General features: G+C 52.4%; 2 protein-coding genes across 3 annotated transcripts in view; one reads left to right on the top strand and one right to left on the bottom strand.

The window, feature by feature from the left end:
- Window positions 1-1655: 1655 nt before the first annotated feature.
- MAP1A (microtubule associated protein 1A) lies at window positions 1656-20239 on the top strand. The gene is made up of 7 exons (XM_028126677.2): window positions 1656-1893; window positions 2839-2940; window positions 10682-10764; window positions 11030-11170; window positions 11408-19529; window positions 19681-19901; window positions 20084-20239. Exons 1-7 carry the CDS (start codon window positions 1656-1658, stop codon window positions 20237-20239), a joined length of 9063 nt encoding a protein of 3020 aa, XP_027982478.2.
- Window positions 20240-22610: 2371 nt separating this feature from the next.
- Window positions 22611-26085, bottom strand: part of PPIP5K1 (diphosphoinositol pentakisphosphate kinase 1) — a 45298-nt gene continuing 41823 nt past the window's right edge. For both annotated transcript variants that reach the window (XM_028126696.2, XM_028126692.2), the window contains one exon: window positions 22611-24613. In XM_028126696.2, coding sequence (XP_027982497.1) covers window positions 23667-24613 — 947 coding nt within the window. In that variant the 3' untranslated portion in view covers window positions 22611-23666. The remainder of the gene's footprint in view (window positions 24614-26085) is intronic.

Consider the following 26085-nt stretch of genomic DNA (forward strand, 5'->3'; position numbering starts at 1 on the left):
AACTGCTGCTGACCCTTATTCCGAGGCTCTGTGCTAGTTAAAGGTCTCATCTTTACAGTTGCTATGGAAACTGTCCCCTTCTTCTCCCTACAGCCTATTCTGGCTTTCTGCCTCCACGTGGCACTCTTGTATGATTGTGGAAGAGGAGAACTGCACATCTCTCCAAGCTTTGCCAGATTCAGATCTGCAAATGGTGGGGCGGAGACGTAAGGGAACATTGTTTCATATGTCATACAAGGTGAAGCACCACCACCATCTGATGTTTTGCTAGTACTCTTATTTCTCCTTCTCTGCTACATAAAGGATTTTCAGAGCCATATCCATTTTTTTAATTGAGATATAATTGACAAATAATATCAGTTTCAGGTAAGGGCATATCCAAACTGACTGCAGAGTAGACTGGCTGTTCGGCTATCACACATGACCCATGATAAGGACTAGGACTGCAGTGAGGTACTTAGTATGCAGGCACTGTCTAATCCTCCTCAAGGTCTCCAGAGAGGAGGGGGATTAGAATCAGGAACTGTGCTCCTTTCTACCCTGTACTATCCCCCAAATATAAGGCAAATGAGACCAAAAAAAAAAAGTGCTGCTGGAGCCCAAGCATGAAAGACAGGCTCTCTATCTGATACATAGATGTACAGAATGATTCAGAATCTTGGGTAAAAGAAGATGCTGGAGTGCAGAGTACGTGATGGGGACACACTGAGGAACAGGGGAGGTAAGACTTAACAGCACACACCATTTTTATAAGAATATTCTAGTCGGTCATAAAACAGTGCCAGCCTCCTCAGTCCTCTTTCCCATCCCCTGGTTCTTTGGTTTTGGACTGGTCAGCCTCTTCGGTTCAAACAGTGCCCCTTCTGTTTTGAGAATTCCCTGGGGAAAGTAACACCACTGTCTCTCGAGTTTACCCAACTCACTGTGTCACATTACTTGTAGTTGGGAAGGTCTTTCCTGCGTTTTACTCAGATCCCCCTTGCTGCAGTCTGAGCTCATTGCACTGGAGTCCTGCACTCAGCAGAGATGGAGACTAGCCAAACCCTATCTTCGGCACAGCAACTCACCAGGGACTCAGGGCTGGAAGGTCATTCTGTCCCTCCAATACTGCGCAGCCTTCCTGAGCATTTCCCGGGCCTGGGGCAATAAGGACAAGTAAACCGAGGATGGAATCTAGGACCCTGGCACGCGGGGACCAAAAAAAAAAAAAAAAAAGCACCAGACAATGATAATACACCGGCACAGATGGAGACAACGATACAAACTGGGAGACACAGAGGAGGGACAATATGGCTCCCTCAGTTCTGGCGAGGCTGCGGAATTGCCAGACAGTACTTATCTGGAAACATCCTAACTAGAAGCTTCTTCCGGCGCCAAGGCAATCGACTCGCCCCTCCACCGGGTCCCTCAGAGCCCCACCCCTGCCCGAGATCCCTATGGAAAACGCGAGGGGGATGACAAGGGCAGCCACCACCCCTCGGCCGCGGGTGTCCGCAGGGCCAGAGCATCGCTACCCCAGCCCGGCCCCTGCGGCGCCAGGGCCCCACCCCCTGACAGGCATCAGCCAATGAACGGTTCCTGCCGCCTGCCTTTAAGAACCGCGCTCACTCTCCCTGCAGCGGACGCTGCCGGCCTAGCACTCCAACGGAGTTTCCATGGAGACCGAGGCTGGGCCCGGGCGGCCTAGCGGCGTTGCCATGGAGACAAGCCCCGGGCTGGGGCTCCGAAGCCCCGGCGCTCTGCTGGCTCAGAACCCCGCGGAGCCGCTGTGCGAGACCGGAGCCGCAGTGGCGGCAGCACGCTGGGACCTGCGGAAACACTCTTTGCTCATCGTGATCGGTGATATCGGTACAGAGAGTCAGCTGAAGGCCGTGCGGGCCCACCTTGAACAAGGTGAGCCGCTGTCCTGGCCGTGCTTGGGGCATTCTCCATCCCGTGCTTCTCCGCTGTGTACGTCTGCATTCTCCATCCCTAGGTTGCACTGACTGAGATCTGCGCTCCCTGTTAATCTGAATTATCAGCCCCGGTCACCTGCATCTTCCATGTCATGCGTCCATATCGTCTCTAGCTACTAACCTTCGCTTCCCCATCCCTCCCGCACATCCCATGGCGTTCTGCAATCCCCCCGAGGCAGGGGAGCTCTACACAGCCCCTGGGGCCACTCTGGTCGCACCCCTCCCACACGCAGTGTCTGGGGTCAAATGTCTTGAGAGTCCTCACCATCCCCTGGAGAGTCCATGTTCCTACCTTAGTTTCTTCTTTAGGGTCCCTGAACAGGAACAGGGTGCTTTCTGAAAGCCGCGGACAAATCTTAAATCTCTCAGTGCCAGTGGTAAACCTGAGAGTGACCTTCGTGGCCAGAAGCTCCTCAGTCCTCACCTCCCTCTCCAGTTGCCTGCCTGTGGCGCAGTGCTGCGGAGCCCCCTGCGGGTGGAAGCAAGCTGCGGAGGGGTGGAGGCAAGGAGGGGGCATAGAAGGGGAGTCTAGAACACTGTTTAGCTGTAAAGCCCAGGAAGGCAGTCCCCAGCATCTGGGAACTGGCCCTTGAGTGTCACCTCTATCACAATTGGGCAACTCTGCAGGAAAATGACTACATACAAACTCACTAATGACCAAGTTTAGCTTAAACTCTGCCCTTCAATCTCTGGCTGAGGCAAAGCTCAAGAAAGGCACAGGATGGGAAATAGACCACCTTTCTTAAAGACGTCAGTGAGGCTGATCATGGCAGTCCTTATCCTCTCTCTGTCCTTACCCCTTCTGGGAGCTTTGGAAGTACTCCCCTAAGTCCACCTCCACTGACCTTATCTAGAGCCCTCTTTTTTTCTTTTTCTCTCACAGGGATTCTCTCGTGGAACATTGACTTATCATCTTTTGACTTGAACCAACAGTTGAGACTCTTCATTACCCGGCACCTAGCTCACTTCTCCTCAGAGGTCAAAGGTTAGGACTAGTGTCATTTGTCTCAGTCCTTTGGGTGAGGGTTGATTACAGAAGAGCAGAGGTCCAGTCTCTCTGGCAGAGCTGGCTTTGTGGGAGGTTTGGGTTGGGCAGAAGGGAGGGACTCTTGAGGGGAAAGTTGCAAAGCTCCAAAGTTATCCTTGCATACCCAGTACCCTTTGCAGACAGATGGTATGATGGTGGAGGGAGCCTACAGAACAGAATTTCTACCTGAGAAGAGGGTGGTTTATGGACAGCTGTTGACACGCACTAAGGGAATGAGGTACTTCTATTGAGTGATCAATCATCTCCCATGCAAAAATCCACTCTTTTTGTGTTCCCTTTCTGTATATCCTAGCCTCCTTGCTTCCCTTTATAGAGACCTGTGAGTCCCCCAGTCACCTTCCCAGGTCCTTGTTTAGCACTTTCCCCTCAATTTGTACAGCCTATGGTTTCAGGATTTCTGGTTCCTCCTTTGATTCAGCCAACAGATCTCCAGAGCAGAGCAGAATCCCGGTACCAAAGGCTGATGAGCACCATCAAATCCAGGGTGGAAGCAGGGTCTCCTGGATTTGCAGCCACAAGAGCTAGTCACACTCTGAGATTTGGCTCTGAGATCAAAGTTCACAGGATTCAGTTTCCCATTCTGCTGGGTGGGAGAAATGGGTTAGGGATTTAAGAAAATATTTTAGGAGCTATCATTCCATGTCAGTATCTGTGGGGAGACTGCAGAAAGCCCTATGTCCCATTATAAATTGGTGGGCATCTGGTCATGATATCGGTAAATGCTGACATGCCAATCCATATGCCAATGCCTTTATGGAATATAAAATCCAACCAACTCAACAGTCACTGCCACCAAGTGACTGAAATCCTGTCTCATACAGATAGGTCTCAATTATCCAGTGTAGTGGATAATCACCTCCCCTTCTCTTCATACTCCTCCTGCTAACTGCTCCATCTTTAGTCATTTCCCTGATCACTGACTCCTCTAGAGATGCTCCTAGAGAGAGGCTATGAGCGGGTTAATATGACTAACCTTCCTTTATCCTAGGAATATGTGCAGCATTTTAAAAGATGTGAAGCTGGCATCTCCTTGATGTGACTGGCTTCCTGTGAAGCTAGCCACTCACTGTTTTGAGACTGCCTCTGTTTAGAATTATTCATGTCATGGCTTCCTCCATTAGCACTGATGATTGAAAATCGACAGTGTTGCCATTTATTAATCCTGGGATCTCTGGTGCAAGCTGGATAAGGGGATGAGAGCAGATGAAAATGAATGACTGAATTGAAGTTTGGGGGGTATCTGCTGATGTTAACAGTTCACACTGAATTCTCTAACTTTGTCCTCTGGGCCACAGAAACTTAAGAGTAGGCTGCTTCCTGGAATGGTGTAAGAATGAACAGAACTTAAACCAAAATGCTTAGCCATTCTTCAGATTAACATTCGGGGATCCTTGGGAAGATACTTACAGAGAGATGCATAGTTGTTACCCTCAGGCATCTCTCAGAAATAAGTGCTACTATATAAACACCTACTTGACCTTTTTTTAATCAAAGAGTTTTGCTGTGGTGTCCGCCAGGAGCATAGGGCAATAGTCCCAAGATCAGGGCTCACTTTAGCATACTGAATTTCTTTTAGGTTTGGACATTTTCATGGTGGCCTGTCTATGTCCCTGGAGAACAGTGGAGAATTTCCTGGAAAAACCCACATGGCTCAAGACAGCCACAGCCCCACCCCGGCTGGCTCCTCTTTCAGCTGTCCCCACAAACAACAGTCAGCCCAGAGCAGCTGCAGACACTGCCCCACCCTTCAGCCTCCCACTGGAAGAGAGGCAAGGGGAACCAGGCTGCTGGGGTGGGCGTAAGGGTATATGCTAGCACGTTATGACTTAATCCTTTCTGCCCACCCCACAGGCGAGGCCACCATCCTTCTTACCTCTCCTCAACCCTGGGACAAAAAGCCGAGAAAGGGGACAAACATGTATCCTACAGTGTCAGGGCAAGTGCAATCTTTCCTATCCACTATCCTCTCCACACTGTCTCGAACGCAGAGAAAAGAAGGACCCATTGATGGAGAGTCAGTGGCCCAGCTCCTTCTAGCGGTCAAATTTGGTAAAGGCTTTCTTTACAAGGTGAATTTTGCACCAGAAAGTCTCCAGTGGTGACTTGGGGCTTTCCTTGCAGAGAATCTGGAGCTTCCAAGCATTATAAAACAAACCCAGAAACTATTAGGACATGGAAAACTGAGTTTAAACAACATTCTACTATTGGGCACCTACAGGAAAGGGAGAGACTTTCATAATTTATAATTCATGATTGATATTTTAAGACTCTAAGAAACATACTGAAGGACAAGTTTGTAGGCCTTCTGTTACTCTCCATTACCACTGATGTGCTCTGAAGGTGGTAGTTCTGTTACTTCTGCAAACATGAAAGTCATTCTATATTAATATAGTAGCTCACTGGCCCCTACAACTGGGGGTCTGCACTGCTGTCTGAAATGAGAGAGCAGCAAACGTGAATAGTATTTTAAGTCCCTTCCTGCAGGCATCTCCAATTCTGGGCTTACCTGGGAGCTAAGGGTATACTCTAGAGTTGGTCTGGTCTGAGATTCTGATTAGGATTTCCCTGATCATAAATCTTCCACAAAAGGGAGACAGACTTCCAGTGGCATGTGTGCACTGCAGGTTTAGGATTCTAGGAATGAAGCACTTTTTTATCTTCTATGCAATTCATTCCTCCCTGCATTATTAAAAGGTGGTGCTAACACTATGCTCATTTTATAGTTCAGGAAACAAGCTTTCAGAGAGGTTAAGTGGCTTGTTTAACAGCATGATTAATAAAATGGTAGAGTCAGGTCTCAAATCCAGGACTTCTAGTCACATTTTGGGTCTGAGCTCAGGCCTCTCTCTCTTTGGTTTCTCATCATTTCATTGCAGCAGAGCCTAGGAACACAGCAGGTGGAGGGTCAGTTGTGGTGGGTGGCTGTTCAGAGGGTGAGGGCTGAAGGAAAACTCCAGCGTGAGTTGGAACTATGCCCAGGGTGTGGCCCTTGGGGGCAGCAGCTGAGAATAAGGGTGGGCTTTGCATTGGGCTGGGAAATGTTATTTTGTTCTCAAGCCAAATGTCTACTCAAGTGTCCCTCTTAGCACACTCCAGAGAGCTCTAGAAAGCAGGTAGGAGATAGAAGGTTTGAGGTGGGAAGAAGTAAGAAATATGAAGTTGCAGAAGGGAGGCGTTTTTCTTTTGTGATGCTCAGAACTCAGCCTGGTTTGTGTTGTGTATCTCTGCAGATGGCCTCCTCAATCCAAATGGGGCTGTTGCCATGTTGCTGCTTTGCATCTCCGGATCTAAGCAAGGATTCCTCCCCCCACCCCCCCTCCCCCCCAGTTCTGGTGACTCAGCTCCTCCTCTCCTCTGGCTACAGTTAAGGGAGGGGGAAGGGGGATGCTGAAAGCAAAGACTATTTTGGCTTCTCTGACCTTCAAAAGCAGCTCTTGGCAGTCTGGGGCAAGGGTGGGGCTGGTGCTGGGGTTTGAGTGGGTGGATGTCAATGTGTGGAAGGCATTAGGAGTTGGCCAGGACTGGTAAGGGTTGATGGAAGGGAAGAGGGCAAGGAAGGACTTTGTGGGAGCATGAGCATCCCACAGTTCCAGTTTGGAACTGTGTGCTAGAGCTCTCAAGATCCTCCCTTTGAGTCTTTTGAGTCCTGAGACAGAGGTAGACTAAGGGAAACAGGACCAACATCGGAAGGATTAAGATAGTATAAGAAAGAGACATCAGAGAGAAATAGAAAAGTACAGAGACAAGGAGAGCACAGGGACCCAAGACCCTACAAAGTCATAAGATTTTTTTTTAACCCAAAGAGTTCTTTATGCTGCACTTAATAATTGGCCTATAGTAAGAAAATCTTGCTTGGGCCTGGGGCCCTGGTGATCCTCCTTGGTCCCTGTTAACTCTTTCACTGAAAAGGAGAAAGTACCCAGCCTCTTCAGATTCAATGACCCAAAAATTCCAAGTATCAGTGCTAGTGTGGAGCTACTTGGCATAGAACTACATACAGCACCCAGGGTCCCTGTGCCCCACCCCGGAAGGGCTAGGGATCGAGTGTCCACTCCGGAATTTCAACCTACCCTGCAATCTAAAATGAGACTTATTTCTACCTTCCCCTGGTTTCTGCAGTGTGGCTCAGAAGCCCACAGAACTCGGCACAACCCCATCCCCAGCCTTCATCTCAAGCAGCCCCCTCACTCTTCATTCTTGCGGGTCCCAGCCCCTTTGTCTCCTGTTCCTCCAGGAACTGAAGGTCATTCCCTGGATCTGAAGGGAGAGGCGGCAGATGGTTCCTGAGGAAAGGGGGAGGGCCCAGGCAGCCCATACCTCCTTATCCCTGCAGTGTGCCCTAACACAGGGCTTTTGGCTGATGCTAACAGAGTATGTCTTGACTAAACAGCATCGGGGGGAGAAGGGCCCTGTGGGCCATTGGGGACCACCCGGGCTCTTTGAGCTGCTAGACAACTTCTCAGCCCCCCAGAGCCAAGCAGAAGCCCCAGAGCACTGACATGATGAAGGCAAAGAAACAGTTAAATCTCCAGTGCCTCGTCATGGACCAGCCCCTCTTCCCCGCCCAGGCACCGCCCTCCCCATCAAGCACCCCCCCCACCACCACCCCAAGTGCGGCAGACTCTTCCCTCAAGCTGCCGGCTGAGGCCGGAGCTGCAGCCTCCATGAGGGGCTCCCGCCCACACCCCAGGGTAAGAACCTTACCGAAGGGCTTTGCATGGGGGATGGGGGAATGCTGCGGTAGGGGTAATGGGAAAGGAGTTGATACCTAATCTGGTGTGTTTGGAATTAGCCCAGCAGGATGGGCAAGGTAGGGGAACAGAGAGAAGATGAACATTACTGACTGTGGGATCGGCCTGGACCGAGGGCCAGGTGGAGGCCAGTGGGGCTCGGGACTGTGACAGTCCACCTCTCTGGCTGGGCTGGGTTGGGAGACATCAGCCTTGGGGCAGCAGCAGGGGGTGCTGTCACTGGCTCTGCCTGGCAGACCGCGGTGCTGGAGGAGTTTGGGGGCTATGTCTTCGGGCAGAGGCAGAAGAATCTGAAGGAAAGGCGGATGTTATGGGACTGCGCCTAATGGGAGGGTCTCTGGTGTCAGCTGCTGGATTGCTCAGCTGCTCCTATGCTGGGGGTGAGCAGAATAGCGAATTTTTGCCAAGTAAGGGGAGGTGGGGGACACCGTGGGGGGAAAAAGGGAGGAAAGGGTCCTTAAGACGTGGCACACGCCTCTTTGCAGACCAACCTATTCACAGGGGGCTCCCCGCTCCCTATTCCCTGCGGCCAGCTTGAGACCAGGACTCTAAGCCCCCACTTCTGGCTCCCTCTGGAGATTGAGAGGCCACTCCGGAGATTGAGAGCACTCCCTCCCCAGCAGCTGCCCTGCATTCCCAGTCCTGTCAACCCCACAGGTTCCAAGTCTCAGCCCCACCCCCACCCCATCTCCGCTTCTCTTCCCAAGATGGGGGCTCTGGAACAGAGGCGCCAGTTTCTTCTCCCTGTGCCCCCCCTCCGCACCCCCCATGCAGAGGCAGCCAAGAAAATGACTTGTCATGCTGGGGTGGGGGGTGGGGGCGGAGCTGGAGTCTGAGCTCAGCGCGCACACTCACACACACTCACACACTGCGGCATACTGCAGCTGCCCAAGCGGCCCCCCCCTTCTGCCTCACTGCGGAGACACCTGCCCTCCTGCCTGCTCAGCCTCAGCACCCCAGCCCGCCTCTACCCTGGTCATCACTGGCCAAGGGGAAGTGCCCCTGCCTCATAAGAAGTCCTTTCCCAAAGAAAAAGGAAAAATAAGTCAATTCCCTTCAGTGGGATTGCTGGGGAGCAGAAGAGAGAAATAGGGCTTTCTCCCAGGCCTCAAAAGGAGGGGTGCATGATATAGACCATGTAGTTGCCGGTCAGAATTGGAGAGCACATGGGTGAGGAAAAGGGCCTTTCGCCAAGACAGGAACGGGGATCAGAGAAGTCTAGTGGTTATACACAAGGGACTGTGAGGAATGGTCCACTGAGGGGAGGAAGAGTGGTAGCTAGAAGGCAAATCAGTCTGTACCACAGCTATTTCTCTTTAGACCCTCCTAGCTTGAATGTGTGGCCCTGTGCGTATATGTTGTGAGGAGGGCAGGAACTGCCTACGCTAGCCTGGCCCTTCCTTAAACCTTGATACCCCTCACCTGCCCAAGCCCTGCCCCAGCCTGTCTCTAAGGTGGTTCTCATCCTCTGAACTGACCTCAAAGCTTCCCTCGGTTCCCAAGTTAATAGAAGAGAACCCTTGAACTCCTTTTGGGCCCCACCCACCACCCATGAGGTTTGTTCTTGCGAACACCACCGAACACCGTCCATAGCGCATTTCCCCTGCAGCTGTAAGTGCTGTCCCATGCTGCCAGATCTGCCTGATCCTGGCACTAGGGCTCTTCCCCTTAACAAAGGCCCTGGCCCCAGGCTTCTCTCATCCAAACCCCAGAAAAAGGAGAGGGCTGGGTCCCATAATCTAGGGGACAGATGATGAGCTCTCCCACCAATATCTCCCAGACAACCCACTCGCAGGCCATGTGTTCAAGTCTGTCTGCAAGGAAGGGCAGGAACAGAGGATGGCAGCATCCTCCTTCCTTATTTTTGAACCTGCCACTTTCTTTTTTTGCTGCACAGCTTGGTGTTTCCTGTGAGTCTGGAGAAGGGAAGTAGATAGGGAATTTGAGGTTGTCTTGTCTTTCTCCGTGGCCTGGGAAACACTCTGAATCTCTCCGCCCTTGTTTGTTTCTTGTTTGCGGACCCCTAGCTCCAGTTTGTGGTCTGCCATCTCCATGGCAGAGGGCCCATAGGAGAGGGGCAAGGATGAGAGAAGAAACTGTTCACATGGGAGGGGTTGTGGGGCAGTGAACCAGGCCTCTCTTGTGCTCCGGGGCGGGGGGGGGGGCAGATATGGAGGTGAGGTGGGAGAGGGAGTTGTGGTGGAAACGGCATGGTTGTGGGCATTCTGGTAAGTGCAGGCTTAGCCTCTGAGGAAGTAGAGAACAGAATGAGAAATTACAGGCCTATTTCTCCTCTTTGAATTGTAAAACCCCAAAGGTTTAGAGGGATAGAAACTGAGTCTTTTGGGATGGGAATTCTGGCCTTGGATAGGGGGTGGAAAGGAGGATGAGGAGTCCGGAGACACTGCGAAGAAGTGTCTATATCCTTATTTCCAGGGATTCTGCTGGCTCGAAAGCCCAGGACAGAGGCAGGCTAGTGGGGAGAGAGCTGAGTAAGGATCATGATCCTGGGAGCCCCTCCCTCCAGCGGAGCCCCCCATCCCCAGGCAGCACCAGGAGCTTAGTGCTCGAGAGGGACAAAAGCTTCTTGTCACTAGGGCGGCCTGAGGCAGGAGTTCCAGGCAGAGGGGGTGGGGGTACCAGACTGAGCAGGCAGAGGGTGTGGCAGATGAACGGAGTGAGAAAACTGCCAGTGTGGGAGAGGGGGAGGAAGAAACCCTGAAAGGGAAGGGCTAGAGGAGCCAGTTCCTAGACCTTACTCAGCAGTATCCAAAGTGGCAGGATCTAAGGATAGCTAGGCTCCTCTTTCCCCTCAGCCCCATTTTCTGATAGTATATTCTTTTCTCTCCTGCCCCACACAATGCCTCTCCCCTTTAGTCTATACCCACTCTCTTCAATACAAAATCCTGCATCTCTCCCTCCCTCAGGCCAGAGGACCCTCTCCCACCAGAGTGAGATCCTAGAGACCATCATCCTGGTAAACCCCAGTGCCGACAGCATCAGCTCTGAGGTAAGACCAGGGCCTGGGCCTTGCCACGAGGGCCTGCTGGAAGCGCTATAACCCACCTCTTCTGGTACTACTGCTGTAAGGCCAAGAATTCCTGGACTTGGCTTTGAACCATCTAAGCCGCCTTATGCTCCCCAGCCCCACACTGGAGATGTTGTGGGCCTATCAGTGGGGAACATGTCCTTGCAGTACTGCGGGGAAGCAGGAACATCCAGTGCCCTTCCCTGGGTTTCCTACATCTGTGACCACTCCCCGCTTTCCCTTCCAGGTTCACCATCTCCTTAGCAGTCCATCAGCTCATAAACTACTGATATTGAGTGGGCAAAGTTTAGAGCCTGGGGGAGACCTCATCCTACAGAGTGGTACCTACTCTTATCAAAACTTTGCCCAGGTCCTTCACAACCCGGAGGTAAGGTCCACGTCTGCGTATCTGCGAGGAACAAAAAATGGGGTGGGACTAGAGCTGTGGGGAGGGATCCAAGGATGGGAAATTCTCATGTTGCTTGACCAGAGCGAGCTCTGGCCGAAAGGTAGGAGGAAATCCCCTTGCAAAGTGGTGGAGACTAGCAGATTGAATCTAAGTCGGGTTAAGGCGACCCCAGGTCTCTACCTGACCTGATCAGCCTTTCATCTCCCATTCTTCTAGATTGCCCAATTGCTCAGCAATAGAGACCCTGGGATCCAGGCCTTCCTCACTGTTTCCTGCTTAGGGGAGGGTGATTGGAGCCACCTGGGCCTATCCAGTTCCCAAGAGACCCTGCACCTCCAACTAAACCCTGAGCCCACGCTGCCCACCATGGATGGTGTGGCCGAGTTCTCCGAGTATGTCTCTGAGACTGTGGATGTGCCATCTCCCTTTGACCTGCTAGAGCCCCCCACCTCAGGGGGCTTCCTCAAGCTCTCCAAGCCTTGCTGCTACATCTTCCCTGGTGGCCGTGGAGACTCTGCCCTCTTTGCCGTCAACGGTTTCAACATCTTGGTGGATGGTGGTTCTGATCGCAAGTCCTGCTTCTGGAAGCTGGTGCGGCACCTGGACCGCATTGACTCGGTGCTGCTCACACACATCGGAGCAGACAACCTGCCAGGCATCAATGGGCTCCTGCAGCGCAAAGTGGCAGAACTGGAGGAGGAGCAGTCGCAGGGCTCTAGCAGCTACAGCGACTGGGTGAAGAACCTCATCTCCCCTGAGCTTGGAGTTGTCTTCTTCAATGTGCCGGATAAGCTGCGGCTGCCTGATGCCTCCCGAAAAGCCAAGCGCAGCATTGAGGAGGCCTGCCTCACTCTGCAACACCTAAACCGCCTGGGCATCCAGGCCGAACCTCTGTACCGTGTGGTCAGCAACACCATTGAGCCGCTGACCCTCTTCCACAAGATGGGTGTGGGCCGCCTGGACATGTACGTCCTCAACCCTGTCAAGGACAGCAAGGAGATGCAGTTCCTCATGCAAAAGTGGGCAGGCAACAGTAAAGCTAAGACAGGCATCGTGCTGGCTAACGGGAAGGAGGCTGAGATCTCGGTGCCCTACCTGACCTCTATCACTGCTCTGGTGGTCTGGCTACCAGCCAACCCCACCGAGAAGATCGTCCGTGTGCTTTTTCCAGGGAATGCTCCCCAGAACAAGATCTTGGAGGGCCTGGAAAAGCTTCGGCACCTGGACTTCCTGCGGTACCCTGTGGCGACACAGAAGGACTTGGCCTCTGGCGCTGTGCCTGCCAACCTCAAACCCAGCAAAATCAAACAGCGGGCTGACAGCAAGGAGAGCCTCAAGGCCACTGCCAAGACAGCTGTGAGCAAGCTGGCCAAACGGGAGGAGGTAGCTGAAGAGGGAGCCAAGGAAGCCCGCTCAGAACTGGCCAAGGAGTTAGCCAAGACAGAGAAAAAAGTAAAGGAGTCATCTGAGAAGCCCCCAGAGAAGCCTACCAAGCCTGAGAGGGTGAGGACTGAGTCGAGTGAGGCCCTGAAGGCAGAGAAACGAAAGCTGATCAAAGACAAGGTGGGGAAGAAGCACCTGAAAGAAAAGATATCAAAGCTGGAAGAGAAAAAAGACAAAGAGAAAAAAGAGATCAAGAAGGAGAGAAAGGAGCTCAAGAAGGATGAAGGAAAGAAGGAGGAGAAGAAAGATGCCAAGAAGGAGGAGAAGAGGAAAGATACCAAACCTGAGGTCAAGAAAATTTCCAAGCCAGACCTGAAGCCCTTTACCCCTGAGGTGCGTAAGACCCTCTACAAAGCCAAGGCCCCTGGCAGGGTCAAAATGGACAAGAGTCGGGCTGCTCGTGCAGAGAAAGAGCTGTCTTCTGAGCCCCGGACACCCCCAGCCCAGAAGGGTGCTGTACCACCCCCAATAGTCAGTGGGCACAGGGAACTAGCTCTGTCTTCACCAGAGGACCTCACACAAGACTTTGAGGAGATGAAGCGTGAGGAGAGGGGGTTGCTGGCTGAACAAAGGGACATAGGACTAGGAGAGAAACCACTCCCTCCAGACACTGCAGAGGAGCGAGCCCCGAGCACAAATGGCCAGGGGATACCACCCTCTGTCCCAGGGCTGGAACAAGAGGAGCCTATGATGAAGGAGAGAGAGGTTGTCTCAGACATCCCTGAAGAACAAGGCGGTAAGGATAGAGGCCCAGACTCAGGGGCTGAAACAGAGGAAGAGAAAGATACCTGGGAGGAAAAGAAGCAGAAGGAAGCAGACGGGCTCCCTGATAGAACAGAAGCCAGAGAGGAAAGTGAACCCGAGGTAAAGGAGGATGTGATAGAGAAGGCCGACTTAGAAGAAATGGAGGAGTTGCACCCTTCAGATGAGGAGGAAGAAGAAGAGACAAAGGCTGAGGGTTTTTACCAAAAACATATGCAGGAAGGCTTGAAGGCAACACCAAGGGGCAGGGAGGCCCTCGGGGGCCGGGAAGTAGGACTCCAGGGCAAGGCTCCTGAGAAGGAGACCTCGTCATTCCTAAGCAGCCTGGCCACACCTGCAGGAGCCACTGAGCATGTCTCTTACATCCAGGACGAAACAATCCCTGGCTACTCAGAGACAGAGCAGACCATCTCAGATGAGGAGATTCATGAGGAGCCGGAGGAGCGCCCAGCTCCACCTAGATTTCCTACAAGTACATATGACCTCCCTGGGCCTGAAGGTCCTGGTCCCTTTGAGGCTAGCCAGCCTACAGACAGTGCTGTTCCTGCTGCCTCCAGCAAAGGCTATGGAGCGCCAGAGACTGAACTCACCTATCCCCCCAACATGGTGGCTGCCCCTCTGGCTGAAGAGGAGCACGTGTCCTCGGCCACCTCAATCACTGAGTGCGACAAGCTTTCTTCCTTTGCCACATCCGTGGCTGAGGACCAGTCTGTGGCTTCACTCACAGCTCCCCAGACAGAGGAGACAGGCAAGAGCTCCCTACTGCTTGACACAGTCACAAGCATCCCCTCATCCCGCACTGAAGCCACTCAGGGCTTGGACTATGTGCCATCAGCTGGAACCATCTCACCCACCTCCTCCCTGGAAGAAGACAAGGGCTTCAAATCACCACCCTGTGAGGATTTCTCTGTGACTGGGGAGTCAGAGAAGAAAGGAGAGATTGTAGGGAGAGGCTTGCCTGGAGAGAAAGCCTTGGGAGAGGAAGAGGAGGAGACCATAAATGTAGAGATGTCTCAGAAACTTCCTAGTCAATTTGGAGCCCCAATGTTTGGTGCCCCTGAGCATACCCTACATCCAGGGGAACCAGTCCTTGGAGAAGTAGAGGAGCGCTGCCTCAGCCCGGATGATAGCACGGTGAAGATGGCCTCTCCTCCACCATCTGGCCCACCCAGTGCCACCCACACACCCTTTCATCAGTCCCCGGTGGAAGAAAAGTCTGAGCCCCAAGATTTTCAGGAAGCAGGCTCTTGGGGAGGAACTAGGCGTGCACCAGGTGAGGGCAAGGAAGATGCTACAGAGCAGATAGTTAAGCCAGGGCCTAAAGAGGTCACACTAGAGGAGGAGGGAAAAGTGCCTCCTCCCAGGAGCCCGCATGCCCAGGAAACACCTGTCAGCATTGCTGGGGGACATACAGGCTGCACTATCCAACTGTTGCCAGAACAGGACAAAGCAATAGTCTTTGAGACTGTGGAGGCAAGAGAGCCCACAGGCCCAATTCTGGGAACAGAAGTCCTTCCCAGAGATTTGAGAACGTCACTCCAAGAACCTGGTGAAACTCAGAAAGATGAGGTGCTCCAATTTCCTGACCAAAGCCTTTCCCCTGAAGATGCAGAGTCCGTATCTGTACTCAGTGTGGTCTCCCCAGACACAGCCAACCAAGAAAGCATCCCCAGGTCTCCCTGTGGCCTGACAGAGCAGCAGCTACACAAAGCCCTTTGGCCAGAGGTATCTCCGGAAGACACGCAGTCACTTTCTCTCTCAGAAGAGAGTCCCAGCAAGGAGACCTCTCTCGATATCTCCTCTAAGCAGCTCTCTCCAGAAAACCTTGGCACCCTCCACTTTGGGGAACTAAGCCTTGGAAAGGAAGAAAAGGGGCCTCTGATGCAGGCTGAGGACACCTCTCACCACGTAGTGCCTGCATCTATTCCAGAACCCTGTGCATCCACAGTGTCACCTCCCACAGATGGGACCACTGCATATCCTGCTCTGGCAGACATCACAGATGAGAGCCCTGATGGAAAATTACCTGCCAGCTCCTTCTTTCATTCTACATTGTCGGGAGATGGGAAGCACTCACCCAGTGTGATCACCAGCCCTGGTGAACACATTCTGACACCTGATAGCTCCCTCACCAAGAGTCCTGAGTCTTTGCCAAGCCCTGCCATGGAGGGCATTGCCATGGAGGGGGAAGGTAAAGTTCCAGAGGTGAAAGAGAGAACCCCAGAGCAGAGGGACAAGGGACCTGAACCAAAAGATGAAGTCCTACAGCAGGACAAAACTCTGGAGCAGAAGGATATTGTTGTAGAGCAAAAGGATACAGCCATTAGTCAGAAAGATAAGGCTCTGGAAGAAAAGAACAAGGCTGTAGAACAGCAAGATGAGGCTTTAGAACAAAAAGGCAGAGACTTAGAACAAAGGGTCACAGTCCTGGGACACCAGGACAAAGCCCTGGAACCAAAAGACAAAGACTTAGAACAAAAAGACAAGGTTCTGGAACAGAAGGACAAGGTCCTAGAAGAAAAAGATGAAACCTTAGACCAAAAAGTCAAAGCTGTTGAACATAAAGACAAACCTCCAGAGGGCAAGGTCTCTGAACCAAAGGGCAAGGCTTTAGGACAAACAGACAAAGCCCCTGAACAGAAGGACAAGGCTCATGGACAGAAGGAAAAGACCTTAGAACAAAAAGGCAAGGCCCAAGAACAGCAGGACGAGGCCTTAGAACAAAAATACTGGGCCTTGGGACAGAAGGCTGAAGCCCTGGAACAAAACAATAAGGCTGTTGAAGAGAAAGATAAGGCTCTGGAAGACAAGGACAAAACTCAGGAGCAGGAGAGCCCAGTGCAGGAGGATAAAACCGTGAAACCAAAAGAGAAGGTCCTAGAGGAAAAATCTCCAGAAAAAACTGAGGCTGTACAACAGAAGGAAGAAGCTCTGCTAGAGCAGACCAAAGCTCTCAGTCTGGAAGAGAGCCCAGTGCAGGAGGACAAGGCCCGGGATCAGGGAGAGAAGTACTGGAAGGAGCAGGATGTGGTCCAGGAGTGGCAAGAAACATCTCCATCCAGAGGGGAACCAGTTGGAGAACAGAAAGAGCCTGCCCGGACATGGGAGGACACATCTCCTGAGCAGGAGGACAGGTACTGGAGGGGCAGAGAGGATGTGGGCCTAGAACAGGACACATACTGGAGGGAGCTGAGCTGTGAGCGCAAGGTGTGGTTTCCTCATGAGCTGGATGGCCCCGGGGCCCGGCCACGGTACACAGAAGAGCGGGAGAGCACTTTCCTCGATGAAGGGCCAGACGATGAACAAGTGCCCCCACTGGAACACACTGCCCAGAGCCCCTGGGCCTCAGACTTCAAGGGTTTCCAGGAGTCCTCACCACAGAAGGGGCTGGAGGTGGAGCGTTGGCTTGCTGAGTCACCAGTTGGGCTGCCACCAGAGGAGGAGGACAAGCTGCCCCGCTCCCCTTTTGAGATCATCTCTCCTCCAGCCTCCCCACCTGAGATGGTTGGACAGAGGGTTCCTCCAGCCTCAGGACGAGAGAGCCCTATCCCAGAGCCTGAGCCCATGGCATCTGTGAGGAACGAGCCCACCACCCCCTCGTGGCTGGCTGACATCCCACCATGGGTGCCCAAGGACAGAACCCTGCCCCCTGCACCCCTCGCCCCAGCTCCAGCTCCCCCCACACCTGCTCCAGAGCCACACACTCCTGCGCCCTTCTCCTGGGGCACAAGTGAGTATGACAGTGTGGTGGCTGCAGTGCAGGAGGCAGCAGCGGAGTTGGAAGGTGGGCCATACTCCCCCTTGGGGAAGGACTACCGCAAGGCTGAAGGGGAAAGGGAAGAAGAAGGTGGAGCTGGGGCTCCTGGCAGCCGCCCTCAAAGCTCAAAGGTCCCAGAGGCCAGCGAGAGCCATGCCACCAAGGAGCCTGAGCAGATGGAGCCCGAGCAGAGAGAGCCCACACCCTATCCTGATGAGAGAAGTTTTCAGTACGCAGACATCTATGAGCAGATGATGCTTACTGGGCTTGGCCCTGCTTGCCCCACTAGAGAGCCTCCGCTTGGGGCAGCTGGGGATTGGCCCCCACGCATCTCAGCCAAGGAGGAGGCTGCTGGCCGAAACCCATCTGCAGAGAAGGAGCTTTCATCTCCTGTCTCACCCAAGAGTCTGCAGTCTGACACCCCAACCTTTAGCTATGCAGCCCTGGCGGGACCCACTTTACCCCCCAGGCAGGAACCTGAGCCAGTGCCGAGTGGGGAGCCCAGCCTTACCCCACCTGCAGTGCCCCCCCGTGTTCCTATCCCCCTGAGCAAAGGCCCAAGTGCCGCTCTTAATGGTAATATCCTGAGCTGTAGCCCAGATAGGAGAACCCCATCCCCCAAGGAATCAGGCCAGGGTCACTGGGATGACAGCACTAGTGACTCAGAGCTGGAGAAGGGGGCTCGGGAACAGCCAGAGAAAGAGGCCCAATCCCCAAGTCCCCCTCACCCCATCTCTGCAGGGCCCCCCACATTGTGGCCTGAAAGTGAGGCACAGACCAGCCCTCCCTCGGACTCACACCTGGGTCCTGCCCGACCCAGCCTGGACTTCCCTGCTTCAGCCTTTGGCTTCTCCTCATTGCAGCCAGCTCCCCCACAACTGCCCTCTCCTGCTGAACCCCGCTCGGCACCCTGTGGCTCCCTCGCCTTCTCTGGGGACCGAGCTCTGGCCCTGGCTCCAGGGCCCCCCATCAGAGCCCGGCATGATGAGTACCTAGAAGTGACCAAGGCGCCCAGCCTGGACTCCTCACTGCCCCAGCTCCCATCACCCAGCTCTCCTGGGGCCCCTCTCCTCTCCAGTCTGCCACGACCTGCTTCACCAGCCCTGTCTGAAGGCTCCTCCTCTGAGGCCACCACACCTGTGATTTCGAGTGTGGCTGAGCGCTTCCCTCCTGGCCTGGAGGCTGCAGAACGGGGGTCTGGAGAGCTGGTCCCAGGAATGGAACCAGCTGCCCACACCCTCTGGGACCTCACTCCTCTGAGCCCAGCACCCCCAGCTTCACTGGACTTGGCCCCAGCTCCAGCTCCAAGCTTGCCTGGAGACATGGATGATAGCACTCTGCCCTGCCGCCTGGAGTGCACAGGGGCCCCCACCAAGAAGCCAAGCCCCTCCGAGAGTCCCTCTGGGGATTGTGCCACCAATGGCCCAACTGAAACCAGCCCCAACCCCCCAGGCCCTGCCCTGGCCAAGGCTGAGAAAGAAGCAGCTGAGACCTGCCCTGCCTGGGAACGTGGGGACTGGCCTGAGGGAGCGGAGAGGAGTTCCCGGCCTGACACGCTCCTCTCCCAAGAGCAGCCACTGTGCCCTGGAGGGGCTTCTGGAGGCCAACCCAGAAGTGGCTCCCCTGAGGTTGAGGCTGGGCCCCAGGGATGTGCTGCTGAGCCCCGGCCCCACCGCGGGGAACTCTCCCCATCCTTTCTGAACCCACCTCTGCCCCAGTCCACAGATGAAGGTGACCTCTCAACTGAAGAAGCTCGGCTAGTAGGGAGAGGGGGGCGGCGCCGGGCGGGGGGCTCAGGGGCCACAGGGGGCCCATGCCCTGTGGCTGATGAGACACCTCCAACATCAGCCAGTGACTCAGGCTCCTCACAATCAGATTCTGATGTTCCACCAGAAACTGAGGAGTGCCCATCCATCACAGCTGAGGCAGCCCTCGACTCAGATGAAGATGGGGACTTCCTGCCTGTGGACAAAGCTGGGGGGGTCAGTGGAACTCACCATCCCAGGCCTGGCCATGACCCACCCCCTATCCCTCAACCAGACCCCCGCCCATCCCCTCCTCGCCCTGATGTGTGCATGGCTGACCCCGAGGGGCTCAGCTCAGAATCTGGGAGGGTAGAAAAGCTACGGGAGAAGGAGAAGGCACAGGGGAGAGTAGGGCGCAGGGCCCCAGGTAGGGCCAAGCCAGCATCTCCTGCCCGGCGTCTGGATCTTCGGGGGAAACGCTCACCCACCCCTGGTAAAGGGCCTGCAGATCGAGCATCCCGGGTCCCACCCCGACCACGCAACACTCCAAGCCAGGTCACCCCAGCAGAGGAAAAGGATGGACACAGCCCCATGTCCAAAGGCCTAGTCAATGGACTCAAAACAGGACCATGTAAGTATAACATGAAAAGTGGGAGAGACGATGGGTTGGCCTTGGGTGTGGCTGGTCAAAGACTCCAGGAGTAGGAGGGATTGTGGGAGGAAGAAGATTGCTAAAAGTATTCTACTTTACCTCTCCAATGAGTCCTGGCTTGTCTCTACAGCAGCCTTGGGTTCCAAGGGCAGCTCTGGCCCCCCCGTATACGTGGATCTCGCCTATATCCCGAATCATTGCAGTGGCAAGACTGCTGACCTTGACTTCTTCCGTCGAGTGCGTGCATCCTACTATGTGGTCAGTGGGAATGACCCTGTCAATGGCGAGCCGAGCCGGGCTGTGCTGGATGCATTGCTGGAGGGCAAGGCCCAGTGGGGGGAGAATCTTCAGGTGAGTGGCAAGGGATGCCAAAGAGGAGGTCTGGTCGAAGCTTACTCTGAGGCAATAGTGGAACACAGTCTCTATTCATAAAAGGACTGAGCCCTTCCTATGGGCAGCGGAATACTTCCTAGACCATCAGGCATGATGCTCCATCCTCCTGTCACATCAGGCGTTTCTTGTCTCCCTCCTAGGTGACTCTGATCCCTACTCATGACACAGAGGTGACTCGTGAATGGTACCAGCAGACTCATGAGCAGCAGCAACAACTGAACGTCCTGGTCCTGGCTAGCAGCAGCACCGTGGTCATGCAGGATGAGTCCTTCCCCGCCTGCAAGATTGAGTTCTGAAAGAACCACTCTCCTTTCCCCAAGGATCTGCTCCCCCAGCTCCCTTAGAGAATGGCTATTGCTGAGTCCTTTGGGGTTGAGGGACATGGGAGCTGGGGGGGGGGGGAGACGGGACAGGATGTCTGTCTTACGGTGGGAACTTGGGCTGGGCTAAATGGAGGGGTTGTCCCTCCCCCTCATCCGTACCTGAGAGGAGTTTCAAAACCAAAGGCCACAGGGAGAGGATAGAAGGAGGGTGAAAATTAGATCATCGAATGCCTGAGAACCCTGGAGTGACCCCTTCTCCTAACACTACCAAGTGTTTGTATTGGGTGGGGAGTAAGGATGGGTCTCAGCAGCCTCCTCCCTCATGGAGTGAGATCATATCCCCAAACCCAGGGACCTCTTTCTCTCTATTTAGCATCCTAAGGAAGGCTCTCCAGTACTAGTTTATGTGATCTGAGGGCAGGATTCTGTCAGTGAGGTGCCCAGAGCTGCGCCCTTTCCTCCATCTCCCATTCTCTTACCCACCAGGGTCTGGGTTCCGGCAGGGGTCCAGGGGTACACCGCTGCTACACTGTCCCACTGCTTCCCTCCGTATCTGAATGTCTCAATCCAAAACTTGAAGCTCTTTTGACCAATAGACTGGTGAGAGAAGAAAGTTACTTATCCTCCCAGCCCCTGCTTCATATCATTCACATCCCAGAACTGTGCCCAGGCCAGGCCTATTGGGCAACACAAAGGGGCAAGGAGAGCCCAGCCCCAATCCCAGAATTCTTCCAAGCTCCCTGACCTTTTGAAGTTTTCACCCACCCATTCCAATTATCCTCATCCCTTGTCATCCCCTGCTTGGCTTCTCTGCATGTGGTCATCTGCTGTGGCCTGGTGTGTAATGGGTTAAAAATAAGTCACTGCCTGACATCCCAACATCTGACACCCCAGCAACATGTGACTCCCCCAACATTCCACTATGCCATCCTGCAGCTGAAATGGGAACACTGGCTGCCTTTCCAGCCCCAAACTCTTGGACAGAGGATCTGGGAGGTAGAAGCCATGCCAGAGAACTTGGGGAAAATGAGAGGGAGGAAGGGAAGAAGGAGACAAAGCTGAGCTAAAGCTGAACTCCTACTGAGTAAGATGAAAACAGGCTGGAAAAAAAAAGAAAAAAAAACACCCCAGGAGAGGACCTCTCCGCAAGCAAGCCAATGAGCAGCCCTGCCAGACTACTGCCGGACTGAGAAATCCAGACGCTCGTCAGGGCTCAGCTTCTCGGCCAAATGACTGTGTGGAAACCAAAATGAGCCGGCCTGTGTTCTTCCTAGCTCCCACCCTCCCTGTGCTGCTGTGCTCTGCTCCTCCCCACACTTCCCTGCTATAGTTCCCAGCTGCTGTAATGGAGCCGCCTCCAACTCTAACAATAAAATCAAATTCATTACAGATGCTGTAGTGCTGCTTAGGCTTTTTCTGACTACACATTGCTTAGTTGCTGGGCCTTGGCTTCTACCTCTCTGCTTCTCCCAGCACTGTCATTTATCTCAATGTCTTTAATAACTGGAAGCAGCTCCAGGACCCAAAGAGGCCAGAGAACATAGGGTGGATAAAGGGAGAAAAAGATACGGGGAGCCAGCCTAATTTCTGAAAATTAGAATGCCAGAGTATGAGGAAGAGAGGCCTAGGATGGGGAGATACATCTGATTTGGGGGAGGGAAGAGGGGCAGGGTTTCTGGGAAGGGGATCTACATACTTTGGGGTCAAGAGCCAAGGACTGAATAACCAGCATTAGAAACCTGAAATAAGGGAACGCCAAAGAGGCAAAGAGTTGAGAAGCCCTAAGAGATCCAGAGCCTATTGAGGTTGTAAAGAGCACTCACCTGTGCAGTTAGGAGTTCCACTGAGTAAATGCTGGATTTTGCCCTGCAGGGAAACCCTTTATAGTCCTGGGTATGTCAGGAGAGGCCAGGTTGTGAATGTAAATATATGGGGAAGGAGATATTCCAGTCCTCCCAGTGTTCTGGGCTTTCCCAAAATAACATGTCAAGGAGGCAGAGAAAGACCATAACCCCTTTATATCAACTCCTCCTAACACTCCAAAGCATCAGAGTGAAAAACTAAGTGGGTGATTCCAAGAATCTGGTGAGAAGGCAAGCACCCAGTGGTGCTTCACAGAGATAGAAACTCTTATCTCCCACAACACTACTCATTGAAGACATTTTAGGATGGTGGGCTGACTGCCACTGGGACCTCCTAGGATGCCTGATTATTTTATAGTCCCTTTCCACTCAACTACAGCAGCTTTTGTCTGGTTCAGATTAATTTAGTCACGAACAGACATGATGGATTTATACTCATTCATTCTTGAATTCACAAGGACATCATCACCACCATCACCATTCTTATTATTTCGTATTTATTGAGCACTCATAATGTTCCGGCCACCCCACTCCAATGACTGCATTATTCCTCCTACCCACACCCATGCCCATCCCCATATCTTTGGGAAAAGCTTCATAATCACACCTGACCCTAAAGACACAATGAGAAAAGGACATACCTCTTGGGAACCCTGGAGTGTTTGGTCTTTGGCCAGTCTGTCCCTGGCACTACTACAGAAATATATATAATCTTTGCTCATGTCTGTACAATATTGATCTCCGCTGATTGCTTAAAATAGAACCTGATTTTCTCTACTACATCATCTCTTAAGCCAAGTAGCCCTACAACAAAAGGAGGCCCAGCTTCACAGATTGGCCAAGAACCCCCAGAACATTTTAAGTAGTTACTCTTAAATTTTCATAGCAATCTAATACCTATTTTTCCCTGGGGCTATTGCCCAGAGGAACAGGTCTGGGGCAGCGGGGGAACTTGGGATGACATATAAAACACCCATAAGCCCAATCTAAAGATTAGTGGCCACAGTGGATGTTTGGGAAGGAGACTCGCTTTTTTCCCAAACATTTCAGACAGACATCCTGGGCCCTCCTGAGGAGTGCTAGCAAACACAAGAGTCCTCCTGAATGCACATATGGTCTAAGGGTACCTTGTGAAATTGTGAATATTTCCCCAGAAAAGTGGAGACCTTGGAGTCCCCTTTTGCACTTGCTGTCCCAGATGGTGTCTTCAGCAGTTAAGTGGCATTTCCTTTAACAATCTGGAATTTCCTGGGATGCTCAGAGGAGGTTGGGTAATGAATGATAGATCAGCCCACCCCTTAATGGAAATCCTATTCAAGTCTAATGGCCATGTGAGGAGTCAATGGCTGCTTTGAACATGAAATTGGCTCCTTCTCAGGCCCAGCTCTGGCACAGTTCTTGGCTTCATGCCAAGAGGACTGCTTCCTCAGACACCTCTGGTGAGATCCAAGGTCTTATACTGGCAGGTGAGTTAGCCAACAGAAGAAGTTGCTAGCTCAAATAGCTGGTATAGTGTGATACCACTAATGAGAACATGATTAATCACATGTTGCTGGTGGGAGGGGGGAGTACTGGTCACCAGCTAAAGACTGGCTCTGAGGGTTTGGATCCCTAGATGGATACTGGGCTTGGGGAGTATCCTCTCCAGGCAGCTGGTCAGTCACCTCAGGGACCACCCAGGACTGCTGATTAACTTCAGGGACTTCCTGAACCTGCAGATCATCCTCCCCCAGAAACTCTTGGGATGGTTTATTAACCTCAGGAATGTCCTGAGACAATAGATTGATTGCAGAAGCCTCTAGGGCCAGCCTGCCAACCTCTGCAAAGAACTCCTGGCATGGCTGGCTGAGCTCCTCAGGGGTCTCCTGGGCTGGCTTGCCACCTTCCACATGGATTTCCTGGACCAGGCCACCAATCCCTACAGGGAACCCATGGGCCAGCCTGCCAACCTCCACAGGGACCTCCTGGGATGGCTGGCTGATCTCCTCAGGGTTCTCCTGGCAAAACTGGAAAGCTTCCTCAGAGATTTTCTGGCACAGCTGGCCCGCCTTCTGGCATGGCTGGTAGATCTGAGGAACCTCCTGACATGTCTGGTCAATGTTGTCATGGTTCTCCTGGCATGGCTGGCTGATGTCAGGGACCTCCTGGCATGGCTGGCTGATGTCAGGGACCTCCTGGCATGACTGGCTGATGTCAGGAACCTCCTGGCATGTCTGGCTGATCTCCTCAGCAACCTCCTGGCATGGCTGGCTGGTTTCCACAGGTGGTTCCTGTGAAGCCTGGCTTGATTCAAAAGGTTCTTGCACCCCTTCAATAGGGAGCTCTTGTTCTCCATTCCTAAGGAGCATCCCAAGGCTTTGACGTTCTTCAATCATGTGTGAACTTAAAGAAGGCTGATCACTGAAGCCAAAAGGGCAGTTACCATCCACTGCAGTGGGGGAGGAAGGACCAGCACTGGACACAGTGCTGGAAGGGCCACTGCTGTCTGTAAAACAAAGTCAGGAGACCAAGTCAGGCAAGCTGGAAGAGTAGGCTCTATTCAATGTATGTAGTTCAAATGCCAGAATATATAGCCTTGAGGAAAGAGGGTCTGAATTCTTCCTAAGCTATGCAGAGACTGCTCAATTAGTCCAGCTCAGGAACTCTTGATCTGACCTAATATATACTACAGGAGTACATAGGAGCACTAAGGTACATCTAAGACTCTAGGAGAGAGTGATGAGGCCCACTTCACCCAGTTCTTTCACAAATGTACCCCCAACCCAACTCTGAATTCCCAAGGTCATTTGGGAGCATACCAATGCTGTAATCCAGTGGTTCATAATTAAGGGTATATATCAAAAGTATGGGATATTTTTTAAAAATAAATATTTCTAGGTTCCATCTCTAGAGATTCTAATTCTGTAGGTTAGTGTAAACATGTGGGGTGGAGAGGGAATGAGGTCACTATATTTTGTTGAAACACTCCCAATTAAATCTGATGTACATCTTTTGTTAAGAATCATTTCTTTAAAGCAATCAACATATTTCTGGGGCAAAGGTAATCACTGTTTATAGCCCAAGAGACAATTAAGCAGGAGAATGTAGAAAAATCTTATGAATGAGAACAGTAGGAAGGAAAATCACCTTAAGATGGAAGACTGCCATGGAATCTCTAAATGGCAGAGGTTCATAATTAACCTTCCTGGGGGTCACTGAACCCTTTGAAACTCTAATGACAGTCATGGACTATCTTCCCAGAAAAATATACATATGGATATTCACACTAATCTTCATAAAATATTCCTGGGTTTCAAAGACTTTACCCTGAAATCCATCCCTGGATCCAAGGTTAAGACCTTCTAAGTCTTGGGACACACAATGTTATAGGCTTGTGGATGTTACAGACATATACAACATAAAAATTAATTACCCCACTACTGACAGTAATAAAATGAAGGGCTTAGAGTCTTCAATACACTGTGGGATAATTTCTACCCCAATCTCTACTACTCCATTGACCTCTAGTAGGGGACTAATCTACTTTTCTTTTTGTAAATGTATTTATTAATGGCATTGTAACTTTATATTTAAAGCACTCTAATATCAGGGCGCCTGGGTGGCTCAGTCGTTAAGCATCTGCCTTCAGCTCAGGTCATGATCCCAGGGTCCTGGGATCGAGCCCCACATCGGGCTCCTTGCTCCTCGGAAAGCCTGCTTCTCCCTCTCCCACTCCCCCTGCTTGTGTTCCCTCTCTCGCTGTCTCTCTCTCTGTCAAATAAATAAATAAAAATCTTTAAAAAAATTAAAAAAATAAAAAATAAAGCACTCTAATATCAATAATGATCAATTTTGGATATAGGGGGCACCTGAATATCCTTGTCATCAAAGAGAACCTGGGAAAGTTGGCAAGCCTGAGCCTGAGAAGGCTGAATCAGTCATTGAGTTTAGGGTATGCCAGTTCTCTCCTTTCTGTAA

Source organism: Eumetopias jubatus, unplaced genomic scaffold (genome assembly GCF_037043125.1).
Source record: "Eumetopias jubatus isolate StellerSeaLion01/CBP00866 unplaced genomic scaffold, mEumJub1_p1.0 scaffold_7, whole genome shotgun sequence".
Lineage (NCBI taxonomy): Eukaryota > Metazoa > Chordata > Mammalia > Carnivora > Otariidae > Eumetopias > Eumetopias jubatus.

Coding starts and splice junctions, on each gene's coding strand:
- MAP1A (XM_028126677.2), top strand. CDS start 1,656: ATGGAGACCGAGGCTGGGCCCGGGCGGCCTAGCGGCGTTGCCATGGAG. Junction 1,894..2,838: donor GCGGGCCCACCTTGAACAAG/GTGAGCCGCTGT, acceptor TTTCTCTCACAG/GGATTCTCTCGTGGAACATT. Junction 2,941..10,681: donor CTTCTCCTCAGAGGTCAAAG/GTTAGGACTAGT, acceptor TCCCTCCCTCAG/GCCAGAGGACCCTCTCCCAC.